Source organism: Phaethon lepturus, unplaced genomic scaffold (genome assembly GCF_000687285.1).
Source record: "Phaethon lepturus isolate BGI_N335 unplaced genomic scaffold, ASM68728v1 scaffold16262, whole genome shotgun sequence".
Taxonomy (NCBI): Eukaryota; Metazoa; Chordata; class Aves; order Phaethontiformes; family Phaethontidae; genus Phaethon; species Phaethon lepturus.
The window spans coordinates 9,663-28,470 of NW_010522754.1; the positions used below are offsets into that span (position 1 = coordinate 9,663).

General features: G+C 41.4%; 1 protein-coding gene across 1 annotated transcript in view; it reads right to left on the bottom strand.

Annotated features, from left to right (window-relative positions):
• SUSD2 (sushi domain containing 2) overlaps positions 1-18,237 on the bottom strand; it is a gene marked incomplete at its 3' end in the record, with an annotated part of 21,792 nt that extends 3,555 nt beyond the window's left edge. Inside the window, exons 1-13 of the mRNA XM_010281919.1 lie at positions 18,171-18,237; positions 15,656-15,860; positions 14,138-14,289; positions 12,799-12,966; positions 12,380-12,554; positions 10,711-10,912; positions 9,381-9,466; positions 8,173-8,441; positions 7,810-7,953; positions 6,112-6,267; positions 4,189-4,437; positions 2,803-3,075; positions 2,180-2,362 (exon numbers count right to left, since the gene is read on the bottom strand). Coding sequence (XP_010280221.1) covers positions 2,180-2,362; positions 2,803-3,075; positions 4,189-4,437; positions 6,112-6,267; positions 7,810-7,953; positions 8,173-8,441; positions 9,381-9,466; positions 10,711-10,912; positions 12,380-12,554; positions 12,799-12,966; positions 14,138-14,289; positions 15,656-15,860; positions 18,171-18,237 — 2,329 coding nt within the window. The remainder of the gene's footprint in view (positions 1-2,179; positions 2,363-2,802; positions 3,076-4,188; positions 4,438-6,111; positions 6,268-7,809; positions 7,954-8,172; positions 8,442-9,380; positions 9,467-10,710; positions 10,913-12,379; positions 12,555-12,798; positions 12,967-14,137; positions 14,290-15,655; positions 15,861-18,170) is intronic.
• Between the last annotated feature and the right edge of the window lie 571 nt (positions 18,238-18,808).

The following is an 18,808-nucleotide window of genomic DNA, read 5'->3' on the forward strand; positions in this document are numbered from 1 at the left end:
AGATTGGCCCTTATGAACAAAATCAGTGCATTTGATGGCTAGCAATGGTTCACTCGCCTATTTAAAGTTAAGCAACATTCCCTGTTTTGTATGTGCAAATGTTCAATAATTATTTTTCATGCTAAAGTCCACAGTCTGCTGCCTAAACTCACTGCAGTTCATCTCACAAATATCACTAAATGTGCAGAACTGCATTGGAAATGAACAAGCAATTGGTGCAAGCCTGCAGAGGCTGATGAAATGCATCAGCTGGGCAAGAATTCATTGCTGATGTGTTGTGCACTTTCCACATTTCTTTGGAAGGTGCTCAGAATGGAGAAACAGTTGATATGAATTATCTGATGAGTACTTTCAGAACAATTAACTCAGCATTAAAATGCTTCAACATGCCACGTGGCTTTGTATCACCCTAGTGCTTTCAAACATTGCCATCTTGAGGACATTTGGAGTGTACGTGGCATATGAATAAAAGTTGAAACAGTTAGAAAATATTGGGCAGTTTCCTGTAAATCATAGACACAGTTCAACTGCTGCTAAATCCAGCAATCCCTGTTTAATTGATAATCTAATAGTAGTGACAGGAGATGTAATAAAAGTATGTTATTTATACTAAATACTATTAGATCATCAGCAATTATTTTACTGATATTGAATAATATATAGTATTTTGAGACAACATAATCCTTTAGAAGAAAGAGTGGAAGCCTTCACCAAGTGTGGGCTGCGTCTGCTGTTGAAGCACAGAATCACAGAATGGTTGAGGTGGGAAGGGACCCCCGGAGGTCTTCTTGTCCAGCTCCCCTGTTCAGGCAGGTCCACCCAGAGTCAGTTGCCCAGAATCATCTCCCGATGGCTTTTGAATATCCCCAAGGAGGGAGACTTTACAAACTCTCTGGGCAACCTGTGCCAGTGCTTGATCACACTCACAGTAAAAAAGTGTTTCCCGATGTTCAGAGGGAACTTCCTGTGCTTCAGTTTGTGTCCATTGCCTCTGGTCCTGTCCCTGGGTACCACTGAAAAGAGCCTGGCTCTCTCCTCTTTGCACCATCCTTTCATGTATTTGTACACATTGATAAGATCCACCACTACCCACCCCGAGCCTTCCCTTCTCCAGGCTGAAGAGCTCCCAGCTCTCTCAGCCTTTCCTCATAGGAGAGATGCACCACTCTCCTAATTATTTTTGTGGCCCTTCATTGGACTCTCTCCAGCATGTCCACGTCTCTCTTGTGCTGAGGAATGTACTACTGGGCACAGCACTGCAGGTGTGGCCTCACCAGTGCTGAGCAGCGGGGAAGGATCACCTCCCTCCATCTGCTGGCAATACTTGTGCCTGATGCAGCCTGGGAGACCATGAACCTTCTTTGCCACGAGAGCACACTGCTGGCTTGTGTTCAAGTAGATGTCCACAGTGCCCCAGGTCCTTTTCTGCAAAGTTTCTCTTAAGGCACTCATTTGATAATGTGTGACTTCATAACCCACCCTCCAGACACCTCAGACTGGATATACATTAGCCCCAGTTAATTGCAAAGAAAGTTAAAACTGTATTAGTGATGACAGAACAAAGGATGACAATAAATGGTTGGGTGTTGTGCCATCATTTGTACTTGAAAAATAGCTCAAATTATGTGGATACTAAAGGATCTCAATAATGTCTAGTTCTCTCTGAGTATGCATGTATGCACAGGTTACATATTTATAAAGCTGCTAAAAGAACATTACATTTACATAAGAAAATTACATGAAAATAATGATGTACATAAGGATTCTTTTTGTAGGCTTTGTATTTTTGTGTTACGGAATCATTTTTAGCTAAGTATGATGCTTTCCTGTTTTTCTAAGGCTGAGTTGGAAATTTATTTTAGGTTGCCCACTCCACAAGCACGCCTACCAGTTCCTTTCAGCCAAACCTACAGAAAGGAAAACATGTAATCCTAAACCCTTAGAAAGAGTAGATACATGAAAAAAACCCCACCGAATCCCAAACAAAAAAACCACCATAAGCCATCTGGTATTTAGATTTGAATGTTAGTCTTTCTAGAAACTCAGGGATCTCATGTCCAATGCCTTCCCAAGTAAGAGAAGTTGCTTTTGTCAAAGGCCATCATCGTATACTGAGATTGCCTTGTTTGTGATAATGATTTTTTTAATGTCCATTCGTAACATTTAAAAGGAAACAGACCTGTTCTCAAGATGCAACTGGGTGTGTCTCCAGACCAGGCCCCTGTCACTTGGCAAATTCTTTCCTTTGACCCAGTGAGTTCATAGCCCTGATTGCAGACGAAACTGATGGTTGAGCCCAGCAAATAGTTAGTTCCATTCTTTCTTCCATTGGTTGGATGATCCAGCCAGCCACAAGAGATTACTAGTAAAAGAGACGTATCTAGTTAAAGCATTTTGGATTTGGACTGGCAAATCTCCATCACAATGATTCAAATGGCATTTTAAGTGACAACTCATGGAAAGACAAAAATTATTAGGCTAACTGAAAGAAAATACTTTCTGATTTATTTAAAAACTGTTTACTTCTAAGTCCGAGGAAGACAGGTGAAGGCATAGAAAATTAAGATAAGGATTCTACACAGTGGTATAGTAGTGGGAAAAAAGGAAAGAAATTTATTTTGTGTTTGTCTAAGTATCCTACCAGCGGAGAGTTTTCCTGGTACAAGGACCATTCCTCTGAATAAGAGTGTTGACAGGTGTGTGAACCTATAGTTGAGCAAAGTCTCCTCGAACAGTGTTAACTACTTAGATGCCCTGCAGAAAGAACTGTAGTGATGGATGCTTTGTGGAATGTTGTATCACCTGGCTCTAGATGTTCTACCAGCAACTTGTGATTCTGATGAGATAGTCTTGTGGAACTTCCCACTTGAAGGCTTCTTGTTGTCAGGACATCGAATCTGCAAAACGGGTCAGAGTCACAGAGCGAGATCATCTCTTTCACCAAGGGATCAGCAGGGTCTTCATAAGGAAAGAACACGGGCAGAAAGGAAGCATTGTGCTTTTCCCCATAAAAGAAATTGTTCAGTAAGACCTCTGTGTCATAAGTAAAGAGAGAAGTTCCATTTTCAACAGCCCCTTGGGAGATGGAGAAAGAGAGAGAGATTCATATGTAACATTGCCTGCATACCTATACCACCTTCTGCTACTAATCCAAGTATTCATTTATGTAAACGTAACTAGAGCTGGAAGAGACCTATGAAGCCCTGGAAGCTTCCTTCCAGCTCAAGATTATTTTCCTTTTCATATGCAACATCTTAACTTAGCACTGAAGTTAGTGTTTGGTTAATCTGGTGTTTGATCAATTACTTAAGATTAGATCCAAATAATTGTGTAGCTGTGGTTTTACATAAAGATCATTTTAGATGCCTGCTGGCAAAATGGTGATAAAGAAGTACTTCAGAGAGAGCTAGTTAAACCAAACATTACAGGCAACACAAATTCTGATCCTGCGCGTCCCTACATTTATCATGTATGCCATGGCCCTGCTTTTTATTTTCACTCTGCTAAATCAGAAATTTCCTGAAGTGGGAACAGTGAGACTTTTCAGTATGATCTGAATCCTGGAGTATGGCTACACTGTGCTTGATACAGAGATCAACTGGTAGCCAGAGGGTATTTTGCACCATGTTTCTGGCCCATTTCCTAACCTGATGTCAGGAGGAATGCTGACCAGTCTAACGCTTCAGGCTATATATAGCCGCCTAATCACTTTCATTAAATGAAAGTAGCCATTCTTTTACATACACACCCCCACCCCTTTTTTAAAGGGACAATTAGTAAAGTGCAATCTAATAAATGATTTTTTAAATTGTCAGCATGGTACTTAATGGAAACATTGCTAATATTCTGGAAAAAGACAGCTGGCCCTGGCTATTGCTATACCTCTGTAACACTTTAGTCTGGTGATGCTGACAATAGTAGATGGAATTCTGAAAGTGTAAGCTGTGAAATATGAGCTCTAACTCTTGATGGAACAAGGTGCAGGATGCTCCATCATGGTTCTGTCTTCAGTTATTTGGCTAGGTATGTTACCTACTTGGGTAAGGGAGAGGAGGGCATACTTCTCTTACTTCCTTCTCTTCCCCTAGTGTAAGCTGCTTAGCACAGACTTCATATGCTAGTCTGTAAATCAGAAGCTATTTTGAATTTGTAAAGAAAATGTAATAATAGACCAGAGAAATTACTTACAGTTAGCTCCAAACTCAAACAATTGCTGGGGACTTGCATGAACTGACATGGTGGTTTTATTCCTGAAGGTATACTCATCCTCTATATTGCCATTCATTATCCCAAAGAGACCCCGTGTGTGATTCATAAACTTCTCTGGGAGCAGAACTGTCAGGGTCAGAAATCCTCCGCTCCCCCTTATTTCCACTCCACACCCAGAAGAGAACATCACTGTGATGTCCTGATCAGTTGTAGAATGGAGAAAGAGACCTGTAACAATGAGAGGACAAAACAGCTAATCATCCATAGTGAACAGACTGTTGTGTCATCAGTTTTAACCATTTTTCATAAAGCTTTTCCTCCCTTCCACTGTGGGCTACATTCTGAGAAGCATTTAAAGGGAGGCTACTACAGAGTAGTAGCTAAAAAAGGCCCACAGTTGATAAAAGCTGCACTTCCTTCTGCCAGTGTCCCAGAGCAGAAACTTTTAAGATCTGGCATGATTACATCAGAGAGGGGCTGTGAGCTGGAAGCATTGCTCTCAGTGGTCACAGGTTTCCTCTGCTTCTTATTGTCTTGTCAAGACCTCCCTAATATGGTTTCTTCTCCAAGCCCCTTCACTGTTCTTTCCATTGTTTTTCCTTCCTGCATCTCTCTGCTTCTGCAGCTACTTGTCAATGTAGCCTTCCCTCTGCTCTTCATTATATTTTCCAGCCATTTGAGGAATACAAATTACCAGCCACAGAAAACTTCCTCTGCTGAATAGGAAGCTTACTGTTAAAACTCTAGTAACGTTTAGAGTATCTGTCCTATTATTATAAAGACTAATCAAATGATCACACCCCTGGAGGAAGAAAAAGTCAACTTATAGTCTTCATCAGAAAAATAAAGGAATAACATCTGACTGATCGAGAGAGCTCCTGATAGGTGAATGTGAAATTCAGTTATATTTGAGTATGCATTTTGGTTATATTTTATTATATTTAATTTTGCTTCATAGATTTCATTGCATTAGATGCAGTAAGCTCAAAGCAGGATGTTGACTAAGAAGTTTTTAATTCCATTCACCCTCCACAGGATGAGAAGTAAAACCATTGCTCTACAAGCCACTGAATGAGGACATAGAAGACGTGGGCGTTGAAGGCACCCCTTAAAACACTTCACTGTCATTGCCAGGATTGCATGCCATCCCTTCATACTCCTCTCACATCCCAGAAAGTTCAGGCAAGCACCAGGTGTTGGTAAAGGTTGCCATTTATGTTATTTGGACATTCAGGGAGAGGAGAACGTGCCACAGTTCGGCCTACTGGCAAATCAGATGACTCTGCCTCTTCCTGGACACAGCATAGGTGCTTCCAGTTACAGCTGGGCTAACTGCCAGTAATGCTGACGAGAAGCAGGAAGGTTGCAGGTTCTCATGCACTTACCTGAACCATGACTCCCTGCTACACCTCTCCATGGGAACGCAGATAACCATGGTGTGCTTCTCTGTAGCACATCTGATCCATGGCTATTTGGAAGGAGATGTGTAGCCCATAATTCTCATGGCTATATTCCTGCCCATATTGTAGCTGTAATCAGTCTCAAAGGCCAGAGGAATCCATGCACAGAAACACAAGGCCAGGTAGGCAAAAAGAAATTTTATTTCTTTCAGCAAGGCCCATGCCAACTGTGCACTACCACTGATTCTGCCCCAATCTGGCAGTAACTGAACTGAAATTCTAATGAGCTGGGACATTGCCTGTCCTTTGTTTCACTCCTTACATAATTTTTGGAGTGACCTGCAGCCTGTTTCTCAAAAGGGCACTAAAGAGAGAGAGAAGAGAGAGTCTTCTGAAGAGACACTGAAGAGAGAGTCACAAAGCATGCATCTAGAGATATTTTCAACTATACCCAGGCTCCATCAGAATACAATAGCTTACAAGGCTGATATTTGTAACTAACCTTTCAGGTCCATCCAATTTTGCTCAGAGAAGCTGATGACCTTCTGGTTCAACAGGACCTCCAGATTCAAATGATCCGAGTAGCGTACTTCAATTATATCAGAGTTGTTCTCCTGCATGGCCACTGCAGACAAGCCTGTCACCTGAGCCCCAGTTCCTTTCAAATAAAAAAACCAACCCCTCAAAATACCCAACATGATATAAAGTAAATATGGAAGGTTATAATAATTCAAGAAAAAAACCCACCAGATATTTCCTAAAAACAATTAAATATGATTATTTATATTTGAGGGAATTGCTAAGCATATAAGTCACACAAAAACCCACAGTAAAAGTCTCCTACCAGTATAGTATATTGAAAGCAGAATGTTTAATGCTAAAAAAGTCTGGAAATTCTAAATTCTTCATCCCAATGGCAGTGGCTGAGCTATGCAAGAAGACTGATTGATCTCCTTCGTGCATATTCAGTCCTGTGAATAAGGTCTGGGAAAATCAACATGACAGAAAAAGAAAACAGAGTGAACAAAAGTTTAACAAACTGATCTTCAGAATGAGCTGCTCAGTGACTCATACCGCTCCTACTACAAACACAGTAAAATCTATCAAGGGCAACATATTTCCTTGATGACCTCCATCCTAGCCTATGTGATATTCCGTATAAGCATTCATGTCTACGTGAGTGCTAAAATGCACAGACAATTTTTAGTCCATCCTTATAATTCTACCAGAAGTACCAAATCCTTAAGTGCACCCCTGAGGCCGTCTGGAATATTCCTTCAGGAAGGCAAGCCTTCTATTTTGCGCACTGTAAAATAGCACTAGATACAGGGAAAGCATAAACAAAAGTATCCGACATGAGGCTTTTCAGGTTGTCATAAGAAACACAATGCCATTCTGCTGTTTCGTACTCTGTTTTTCCTTCATTTTAAAATGCATGTACATGACAATCATCTCCTTCTTACAGGCTGGTTTGTAATCTGCCCATTCAAATGATGAAGGCCACAGGTACTTCCGGAAAGTTTCTTCTGCCCTAGGTTTCGTTTACAAGAACAAGCCAAATGACCAGGACAATCAGGCCCTCTGCATAAAAAACCCACCCTCTTCAACAAACTTCTCAACAGACATTCTGTACTTTTCTGCTAGCTTGAGGTGCCTAGAAAAAGCTTTTCCCCCATCCAAAGTATGTTCTCTCAGCTTCTTCTGGGACATTTTTGCTCTGTCAACAAATGCATGCATATACACCTAACACAGAAAGAAAATAAAGCAGGGCATACACTTACCTGCTTTCTATTAATTTTCAGCTACAATACTACCAAGATTCATCAGCTGGTAGCTATGCCTAGAACTAGATTCTAGTTCTAGAATTCTGCCGATTCCTAGAACTGACCTTATGTTTGGGTATAGATGGGAATGGACATGGAGAGAAATGAGAATTGTTTTCTTGAGCTCTTAAACACAACAGAAAACCCCACACTTCCATTACTCATACCCAATAAAATTAGCAAATAATCTTTGATTAGGAAGTTATTTCTTTCCCAAACATTTTGTCTTCCTTCTGATTAGCTTGTAAAGGTTAACCTCTCACAAGTTGGCAAAAAAGGAGAAGACTGCAGAAGACAGGAGGAATGCTGTAAAGTGCAAATCAAGCAAACTCAGAAGCTATTATTTGTCATCACTGCTTCCTCTCTTACCAACTTACCATTGGGAAAGTGTGCCTGCTGTGTCCTTCCTTGTATTCTTAGGGAGGTGAGATCAGATTCTACCAAAATGTATTCTCCTTGGCCTTTGAAGGTGAAGTTCAGACCATCAAATGTGAGGAAGTGAGGATCCCCGAAAGCAGATGCTGTTTTTAAAAGCAAAAAGAGCACAAAAACTCACAGGACAATCAAAAAACACACAGAGATTTTGCCACTCATAGATCAATAGAAACTTTTCATGGAAATTTTCCGCAGGACACTGTACCCTCGCCATTGTCAACCGACATACATACACACACAAGTATTCTAAAAGCCAACACTGTATCGAAAAGCTACACTCCATAATGGAATTCTGAAGCCCTTACCAGCTCGAGGCGGGCGATACATCCTGCAGTCGCTGGAGGGTCGCTTTTTCATATAGAAGTGACAATTATCAGACCACAGGCAGCAGTAATAGAAGCTGATAACATCATAAAGCCAATGGGAAAAGCCAGGTATCCGGGGAGGCTTCATGAAAGGTGGTGAACCCCAGTCATGGCCTCGATCAGGTGTGCTGCCTCCTGTGGAGTCATGTGTGAGGATTTGGGTCCCTGTGGAGTCATAGCAACACTGCTGTCCTGCCGCATACTGGGGACTGGTTGAGAAAAGCAGTGGGAAGAAAGTCATCATTCAGCTCTGTGAAGACCATTTGTATTTAGAGGTTACCTATTGTGTTTTTATGGATATAGCTGAATGTTTTGGGCCAAGCTTTATAAGACGTCCAGAGATACCTCCCAGTTAGACTTCTCCCCCCGGCCCCGTTCTTATAAATTAGACCAGTTTAGGGATAGGGACGGAGGGGTTTTTAACCAAGGCAGTAATAAAGTTCTGTAGGCCTTAAAGCTACACGAACATAGCACTCTTTAAAGTTGCTCTGATAGAAAGAGTGCAAAGAATAACTTGTTGAACTTGCAGTCTTTCAGTACTTAAAGGGGGCTTATAAGAAAGACAGGGACAGACTTTTTAGCAGGGCCTGCTGTGATAGGACAAGGGGTAATGGTTTCAAACTAAAAGAGGGTACTTTTAGCCTAGATGTAAGGAAGAAATTTTTCACATCGAGGGTAGTAAAACACTGGAACAGGTTGCCCAGAGTGGTGATAGATGCCCCATCCCTGGAAACATTCCAGGGCAGGTTGGACGGGGCTCTGAGCAACCCGGTCTACTTGAAGATGTGCCTGCTCATTGCAAGGGGGGTTAGACTAGATGACCTTAAAAGGTCCCTTCTAACCCAAACTGTTCTATGATTCTATGATTATAAATTAAGTAGACAGGAAAGGCTTAATCAGGCCTAATCAAATCTCTTTGAGACAAAACGCTTGTTTAGGTATCCTAAGGTTTAGCACAGTGCAATTAATTATTAAATCTAAGGCCTTAACTTCATCTCAGCAATGAGGGCCAGTATGTGAATAAGAGGGAAATGGTTGCTATGCACCTGAGAGTTGAGAGTCCAGAGACCTTTATGGCTTCTGTGACGCTGCTATCTCTGAGGTGGAACAAGTCTTGAAAAAAAAGCAGTTTTAAAAAACTTCTTTACCTGGCTTGAATGGCTCTTACACAATGCACAGCGCCAGGGTGATAAGTACACACACTCCCCTTTTCAATGTCACAGCCATAATCTGTCTGAAAAAGATCAATGCTCATGCTTAATGGGGTTCTTTCCCCATTGTCCTATCTGTTTCTGTGTCCTCTCCCCATCCTTTGTCTCTATGTGTAAAGTCTAAATGAACTGGTTGCGGCTGTGTGTTGGGTAGCACGGAATGGTAGGAAAAACAGTGAATTTAATACTGAAGTGATTGGAGCAGTATGTTAGTTTAACTTGAGCATTTTGCAGTCTATTACAACAGACCTTGAAGAACAGATGCAGCTAGATGGGGAATCCAATGATAAGTGCATAACAAACACTGATCACGCCAGACTAAACTTAACTTCTGTCCTATGTTCTTAGACAGAGACAGTGCACTAGATCTAATTTTTTTCTTCATGTGCTTTTAACTGTATCATTTAAAATACACATCATGTTTGAAGCTTCATAACCGGGAAAGGATACTAACAAAAATTACCTAATTTTTTTTTTAATAGGCATAAACACACTGTCACCTTTTGGAGATATATAGGAGAGGAGATATTGATAAGAGAGGATATATTGGAGATATAGAGGAGATATTGGAGCTATAAGGAGAGGATATATCTAGGATATATATAGGAGATAAATATATATAGGATATATTGGAGATATAAGGAGAGGATATATTTGAGATATATTGGAGAGGAAGTTACCCTAGCTGCTCCTCAGATCAGCGTAGACTAAATGGCAAATGATTTCTTAGCTTTTGTCAGTTCTTTGTTAAAAGTGAAGCTGAGAAGAAGGAAGGAAGCAGGAGACAGGAAATAATGGATTATGGCTGTGGACTTGAGCTCTGAAGTACAAAGGGGAAGAATTTGCAGCAAATTATGGTATACTAGGCAGAAATGTGGCCTGCTTCTTCCAGCATAGGAAGAACATAGTTTGCCTACAAACACAGACTGCCATCTTGTAGGATCTCGAAGAAGTCATCCCTGCTCCCAGCTCCACAGAGCTTGCTTCCCTCCCTCAATGTTTTGTATCTACCACTGGAACTATTGTCTTAATTCCCTGTTTGAAGGTGATTGCCATCTGCTGTCCTGCAGGCACTTTTTAAATTCATATTGCCTGGATAAGCTATATCTGCCTCTGTAGTTTGACGTGCTACTTGTGCAAATTTAAATATAATTTAATTTCCTTGTGATGACTTTTAGACAGGGAATAGGGATGTGTGGGGAGTATGGCATTCCCTAAGCTTCTACTTGGAATCATAATAAGCCAGAGGGATCAATTAATAACTTACATGGAACCTGCCAGTGTCAGCTCTTGCCTGTGCCAAGGTGCAAGGGCAATCTATAATTTCTTCCATGAAGTTTGGAAGCTTCTCCTCCTTCCTGTCCCATTCTATACATTTCGCAGTTGCCCATGCATTTGGGTCATTTCTGAAGTCTTTCCCAAGGTGCCAAGCCAATGCATGCTCTCTGCTCCATATTGATGGAATGTTGCTGGAAAAAAAAAAAGAGCCACAAAATAGATCTGATAGGTGAACAAGCACTGTTATGACAGTAACACTGTGTCTTAATCGCTAACTATAATTATGAAGAATCTCTCAACTTGTGAGCTGTTGTTTCATTACAAAGGCCACCGCTTTCTTTTTCCTGCAAAAAGTTACAGCAAATCAAAACTTTCCTAATTTAGAAGGTGACATGACAGCATGCATCAAGTATGCAATAATCAGAATACATTTTAGCATTTGTGATTCTGGCTCACATGAATCTTTTTAGAGACAGGTTTTCTATTCGTGCCTTTTCACATCGTAGTTCCATTTAGGGCAGAATGAAGAACATCTGGATTCTTTAACAAAACCTAACCATGTGCCCCAGTAGTATCAGGCCCGATGACAATACAGAAACCATTCAGAATTCTTGAAGATTGGAAGTAGCTTTCCCAGTCTATTCTGCTCTCCACCCATGAAAAAAAATCATACATGAAGTGTAATAAACACCCCCTCTAGAAAGAGGGTAGCGGCTTCTAAATGCTAAAAAAGTTCTGATGTATTAGTAATATGTTCTAACACTGAAGAGGTGGCATTTATATATTCAGAGGGGCTACACCACCTACATCAAAAACTGCAGACCTATGGAAGAATTATGAACAAACATCTATGCAAGCTCAGAATATGTATGGAGCACTTTACAGAGGCAAATCACCAAAGATCATGAAATAAAAGGCAGTGGGCATAAAATTTGTAGGAATGCAAAGGCCTGCATACAAAATAGAAAAAAATTAAATGCAGAGGAAGGCCTGTGGCTGCAGTGACAAAAGTTCCACAGCTAGGGCCTCCTCCATAGTTGTGACAAAAGAAATCAGCAGGTCCTCATTTGCCAAGGGTACTGGTTTTGGCTGGGGTGGAGTAATTTTCGTTATAGCAGCCCGTACGGTGCCATGTTTTAGATTTGTGACCAAAACAGTGCTGATAACACACCAATGTTTTACCTATCGCCGAACAGTGCTTGCACAGTGTCAAGGCCTTCTCTGTTTCTCACGCAGGCCCCCAGGGAGGAGGATAGGGGTTGGCAAGAGGCTAGGAGGGAACACAGCTGTGACAGCTGACACAAATTGACCGAAGGTATATTCCATGCCATAGGCCATCATGCTCAGCAATAAAACCACAGGGCAGTTTTTCCAAAGCAGCCCTTACTGGGTGACTGACTGAGCATCGGTCTGCTTGTGGCAGGTGGTGAACAATTGCCTTTGCATTACTGCCTCTGCATAGATGCCCCTCTTTACTCAGTAAACTGTCTTTATCTCAACCCATGAGTTTTTCTCACCTTTGCCCTTCCAATTCTCACCGCATTTTTTCTGTGAAATGGAGCCTGAGTCCCAGTTTTAAACATCAAAGGAGACAGCAGCTTTAATATAGGAAGCAATAATAAGGTACCTATGATAAATGAATGTTGTCATGTACTTGCCTCTGCCCATCAGAATAGCTGCTGGGTATCATTCTCAAAATTCCAAAGTCCCACATACTGTAATTTCTTTCAGCAGGTACAGGAAGGAAAGAAAACGTCCCAGTATTGGAGATTTCTCTTGCCAAAGTATAAAGATATTTCCATTCAGCCAACCAGTTTTCCGAGTAACTGTCGCCTGTCACAGAGAAGAAGAAAATTGTTTCGGACGCTGGAAAAGAACAGTTACTACAAGATTGAAATTAAATGTCTCCATCCATATATAAATGAAGAGGCAAAGCTGACATTACTGTCATGAGTTATACTTGCAGATCTCTTCTTGAGGCCTCAGTGAAAGTGATCGCATGCTGTGCAGAGCTCTGCACGTAAGTAAGTTACACGTGATGACGGCTTGTGCGCATGTAGGAAAAGTGTCATTTTACCTGTTTCCTGGTATCCCCAGACTTCTATGTTGATGTGGGTTGCTGCAAGTGCCTGGTGTGTCCACGTAAGAGTTAAGTTTCCATCAGTGTTGGGAGTGCCATAGTATTGCCATTTTGTGTCATTTACCAATGTGCATTTCTCTCCATCCGAAACTTTGCTGTGATGTACTGCATTACAGAACAGAAAAAAAGGTTTAATGACACATCTGCTTTGCATAGCTCTGAAAAGGTGCCACTATATTATTTAAGATTTAGCAGTATTTCTCCTGTGTATGTTTTCTAACAGGATGTGTGATATAAAAAGAGGAAGCTGAAGCTGAGAGAATGCAGCCCTTACTAATGTCTGTAGTCCTTAAATTACACCACCACGATGCAGTTACTTTCCGACAGAAATAGCTACAAAAAGGGAACTGTTTTGGTCAACCTAATTTATTTTTAAGCAGGACTTTTTACAAGTTAATGCTGCTGCTACTGTATAGCAGCAGAACTCAACTGCTGTGAAAGTTCATCTCTCAAAATATGAACTAACACGAGGGCAGCAAGGTCGACTTTTCTGAGGTCAAACAGCCTGTTAAGGAAGAAGAAAAGTGATCAAAAGGGAAAGCCTTACATAATCATAGAATCTTTGGGTTGGAAGGGACGTTTTAGTCTGAATCCCCTGCAATGAGCAGGCACATCTTCAACTAGACTGGGTTGCTCAGAGCCCCGTCCACCCTGACCTGGAATGTTTCCAGGGATGGAGCACCTACCACCTCTCTGGGTGACATGACAGTGTTTTACCATCCTCAGTGTGAAAAATTTCTTCCTTACAACAGCCTAAAAGTACCCTCTTTTAGTTTGAAACCATTACTTCTTGTTCTATCACAGCAGGCCCTGCTAAAAAGTCTGTCCCTGTCTTTCTTATAAACCTCCTTTAAGTACTGGAAGGCTGCAAAAAAGTCTCCCTGAAGCCTTCTCTTCTCCAGGCTGAACAATGCCAACTCTCTCAGCCTTTCCTTGTAAGAGAGGTGCTCCATTCCTCTGCTTATTTTTGTGGCCTCCTCTGGCCCTGCTCCAACAGGTCCATGTCTTTCCTGTGCTGAGGGCTCCAGAGCTGGACACAGCACTGCAGGTGGGGTCTCACCAGAGCAGAGCAGAGGGGCAGCATCACCTCCCTCGACCTGCTGGCCACGCCGCTTTTGATGCAGACCAGGATATGGTTGGCCTTCTGGGCTACGAGTGAACATTGCCAGCTCATGTCCAGCTTTTTATCTACCAGTACGGCACCACTTGCCTTATCTTGCATCCGTGGTGCAAGAATATAGGAAGAAGAGGGATACTGTAGATTTAGTTAAGTAACCTGATAACCAAGTTCCAGAGTACGGGAATGTCAACCCATCATCTGTAGAAACTTCAAAAGGGATGAAACCAGTCTCATACAGCAATGGGGAGATGCAATGGGCTTTTCCATCCTTAGCAACATAGCCACTGGTTTTGATTTTCTTCTTGAACCTGTTGAGGTTGAAAACACTTTTCAGTGTCACTGTTGAGAGAAGAAAAACCCTGAATATCTCAGTTGTGTTTCATTAAACAACCTTGTGTCATGGGTAGATCATTCCAAGTCCCATGACTGTTTTGCTCGCAGCAGTGAATATAAGCTGGAAAAAATTGTGTGTACTTTGTGCTTATTACACCAGTGTGGATTCTGCTGTGCTCTGCACAAATACACAGCAATACACAAGCCTTAGATTTACTATTTAATTAAGGGGGGGGTTGGGCATGATAAATTAGCAGCAAATAAGAAAGGGACCACAGGAAGACAAAGGTGATGTTATAGGATTAATAGGGTTACAGGGTGGCTAACATTGACCATGATATGCAGGCATTGTAAATTTCTGGTTTTCTGGGGTTTTTTTTTCTGGTAAATCCCATGAATGCAACAAAAGTAATTTCATGCTGCTCTAGAATTTCTGTTGCAAAGATTAACTCAGAACTCATTGCTCGTTATCTAACCATCTGCTTCCCATTAGGGCTTTTACTCGGTGTGCTAAAGTATAATCCCACCTGTGACTCTTCAGGATTGATGTATAGTGACTGCATAGCTACTCCTAGTACCCATAGGAACTTGGGGCCTGCTAGGAAGTAGTATCTGTGCTTGTCTGCACTGAAGTTTGTATTGGCTATGATAATGCAACTGTGCAGGTAGTTCAAAGTACGCATTGGGTTGTACGGAATGAATGCCTGGGTCAAAAGTTTTCACGATGAAGAACTAAAAATCTTTTCAGGTTTTCTGCTATCCAGATGGGAAGGACGCCAAAATCTCACTCGGAACCTTCTGTGGAAAGAACGTCAGGACATCGGGGTCAGTAAAATTCAGTGTACTGTATGTATTGCATGTGTGACACATGTACCTAAGTGTGAAACAGGCTGACATGCTTAGGATTGACAGCTTTATCTTACAGGAGAAAGATAAGGTGTCCTACCTACATTTCCTTCTCATTCTTTTCTCATTCAGATTAAGAAATGAATACTTCTTTTTCACAAAATGGCAATACTAAAAAAAATTGACAGCAAAGAGCCCTGAAAGGAAGCTCTTTTAGAAAAGTCACTGTTTTGATATGTTAAGGGAAGAATTAGCAGAGTAATGATTGTATTGCACAATAACTCAACCTAAATGAAATGATCTTGTGTAGAAATGCAGACAACATGTATCCTTGAGGGTGAGGGTCAGCAGAACCTTTGCATGTTTCAGGATTCTGACAACATTACAAAGTAAGTTTTCACTCCTGCATAGATAAGTGGTAATCACCTATTGTTGGAAAGTGAGATTAGAAAGGTTCACCTCCCTCTGGCAGAGGAATATAAAATCATGGCCTACCTGCATGTTAGCACAGAAGAGGCATTAAGAGCTGAGTTTTCAATCAAAAAGTCTTTGCCTCCCATCAGAGATCCTGAGTATGGAGAAATTTGAAGACAAAATTCTTTATAATCAGGACAGCAAACCCCCAATGACTGGCATGTCACCTGGCAAGAACAGGTACCAAGCAGATCCCCACATCGGTGTGAGCAAGAGTCTTGAGCTCCTTGTTAAAAGAAGAAAAAAACATAGTCAGGAATGTTATTGAACGCTTCTACATGTTTTCTGAAACAGAAGTACATAATTTAAAGGACTACTGTAAATAAATGAAGTAGGCTGGTTGCGTTAGTTTAGGAATGCATTTAGGTGAAGGCTGTAATCGCCTGCGTATTAAGGTTGCTCCATTTTGAATAGAAAAATACATTTATTTACTTCCCAGCCAGTACATACTTTCACCAACTCCATGGGTATTTTTACATCTATTAGAAAGATAAATTTCCAGAGAAGCCCCTTGGTGAGTGTCACTAACTGTATGTATTTCTGAGAGAGTAGGTCTCAGAAATGGGGTCCCATCACTGTCAACCCTACGTGGGAATCAATGAGAACGGAAGGTTAGTGCTCTTGGATGAATGGAAAGCTAACATTAGCGACAAATAGTGCTCCAACATGAGACTATGAAAAGCTAATGAAATTTATTTCTTTTGTGCATTTTATTTGAGTCTGACCTTAATAAGGTAGCTGTTAAGATGACCAGGTACACAAACAGATGACTAGGCCCATGGCTTAGGTCTGACTGAAGTCTAGCTGAACAGACCATGAGTAATTACTGAACATGACATGAAAAATTGCTCAACACAAATAAAACAGTGCGAGGTTGACAGACGTTACAGTAACACTGTGAGGAACAGCTGGATTTCACAAACAGTTACGGGGGAGTTAAGTGAGATGGACAAGCTGCACAGACAACTGGGAGCCGTGAGAATCTTTTGGGGAGTAGATTCCTGCAAGGGCAACACAGCTTGGGTAACTATATCAATAATACCATGCAATGCTGAGATTACCTAGGTAAGTATCAGAAATTCTAAATTTGGGCATGGATGTAGCAAAATTGGGACCAATGATGAAAAAGTAATTAGGGGAGCGTTGCTTTTTTGGGAGGACACAAGCAAAAAGAAGGGGTGGTGTGAAGGTGGATGCAGAAGAACAAGCATGGGAAAATGGAGAGAAGGGAACATAAAAGGAGTCAGCCACACCTAAACAAGCTGCTGGTCAGTACGTTTCTGAGAGTGAGCCCTGCACTTGATCTCCATAGACATTTTATTAAATCCTGTTGCTATTTTCTGTGTCACCTTGCTTTCTTGTGTGCACATGCGCACGCACATGTGGTAATCGTAAGTGAACTTCAGGATGAACTAGCCAGTCAGTAGAAGCAGACCCATACTTGGAAAGACCCAAGGTCTGAGGTGTTGACCATATAAGGTACTTGGGATTCGGGCTTAGCTAATAGGCAAATTTAAAGCATATGCTAGCATGCAAGGTATCTGTGAATGTGGTGGGTCTGTGAACCTGGAGAGAAAGGATGTGTTTGTGTTTTTGCTAGTGACGGTCCACTGTGATCAGCTGGAGAGGAGGAACAGAACTGGGTGGTGTGCAGGTTTATGGGAGTGCTGTCTGTGTTTATTTGGATGCCAGTAAAAGCACTGCTCTGTGTTAGCCTGTGTGGCTGGCTGTATTAATGTGGTGGGTGTAGTATGTGTATCTGCCTCTTTGCAGTAGTGGCTCAGCCTCCATACTGGCTGTACCTACAAACGGGAACAGCAGTATCCACATATGTGGGACTGAGACAGGAGGAATTTCCTTAATCTGAGAGCACAGCAGATCCGACTCTAGTGGATTGTGAAGGAGAAATCTAATGTGTCCCAAAAGCTGCTGGATTCACCTACTCCTCAAAGGTCATTAACAATGTTTGAACAAGACTAGGAGAGGAAGAAAGAATATACAGTCACCCCCCATGGGGCTGAAGAGCAATTGCTTGTAGTTCCAGGTACGTCAGCTTCTATCAAAATGTTGCTGAGTGGTTTTTTGTGTATGGGATGGGGGGACAGGGAAGGCTGTTTGTTTTTTTGGTAGGATGGAGAGATCAAGCAAAGGCTTCTCTCTCTGGTGGCAGGACAGAAAAGAATGGTAGCCAGTCAGAAATAAAAGTCAACCTTCAATCTATACCAGAAAGCCTGCCTGTGACAGAGGTAGAAATGCTTGTTCAATATACGGTGCTAGCCAAAGTTGTTCTGTCTTTAAAAAGATTTACTGCATTCTCCAGATTGTCTCTTTACTTACAAAAAAGATCCACTGTCCTACTGTAAATTACAGAGGAAGGGGCTGAAAATGACAGCATGCCAGTAAAAGCCAGCTTGTGTGCCTTTGCTTTAGCTTTTACAAATGGTATCAGTAATTTCTTACCAAGGTGTGTATTCTGAAGTTCAGAAGTCAAAAAAGTTTTTAGTTAAAAGCAGCAAAATTTTTGAAAGTCACTCACCTGCATTCCAATGAGCAGTGAGGGTGAAGAGAATGAAGAAAGAAATATCCGTGCCAATGAATTTCATATTTTATCCAGATTGATTCAGGATTGCTGATTGTGATAGCCTTTGTGCCTATCTGGGAAAAGCCTTTTATAGAAACACGTGTCCAGAAATAAACAAGATTCTCACTGTTCAAAGGTTTGTTGTAAATTACTGAAGCAAAACAAATTGAAGGAGATGCTCCTTTTCAGAGGTCACCTCTGATTCAGGAAAAGATGGAAGGGGTGGGGGAGGTAGTCAGCAGAACTCCTACACATTATTTTAATAGTCATGTTTTCCTGAAATGGAAGGAGATGTGTTGTTTATACAAGCATTTCTGCTCCAAAGTTCAAGACCATGGGGTCATTGGCACAAGGTGTATGTTTTAATTTTACTGGAGGAACTAAAACCAGTTATCAGTAAGAAGAATGATAAAGAATAAATGCTGACGGTACAGTTTTGTTCAGAGATACTGAGAGACTGAGGAAGCATGTTTACTGCACATTATGTGCTGGCATGAGGGTTGTAAATGAGAGAGGTAAAAAAAGATTCTGAGGAAGGTATGACTGAAAATGGAGGCATGATGTTAAAGCAATGAAACGGACTACAGAAGCCT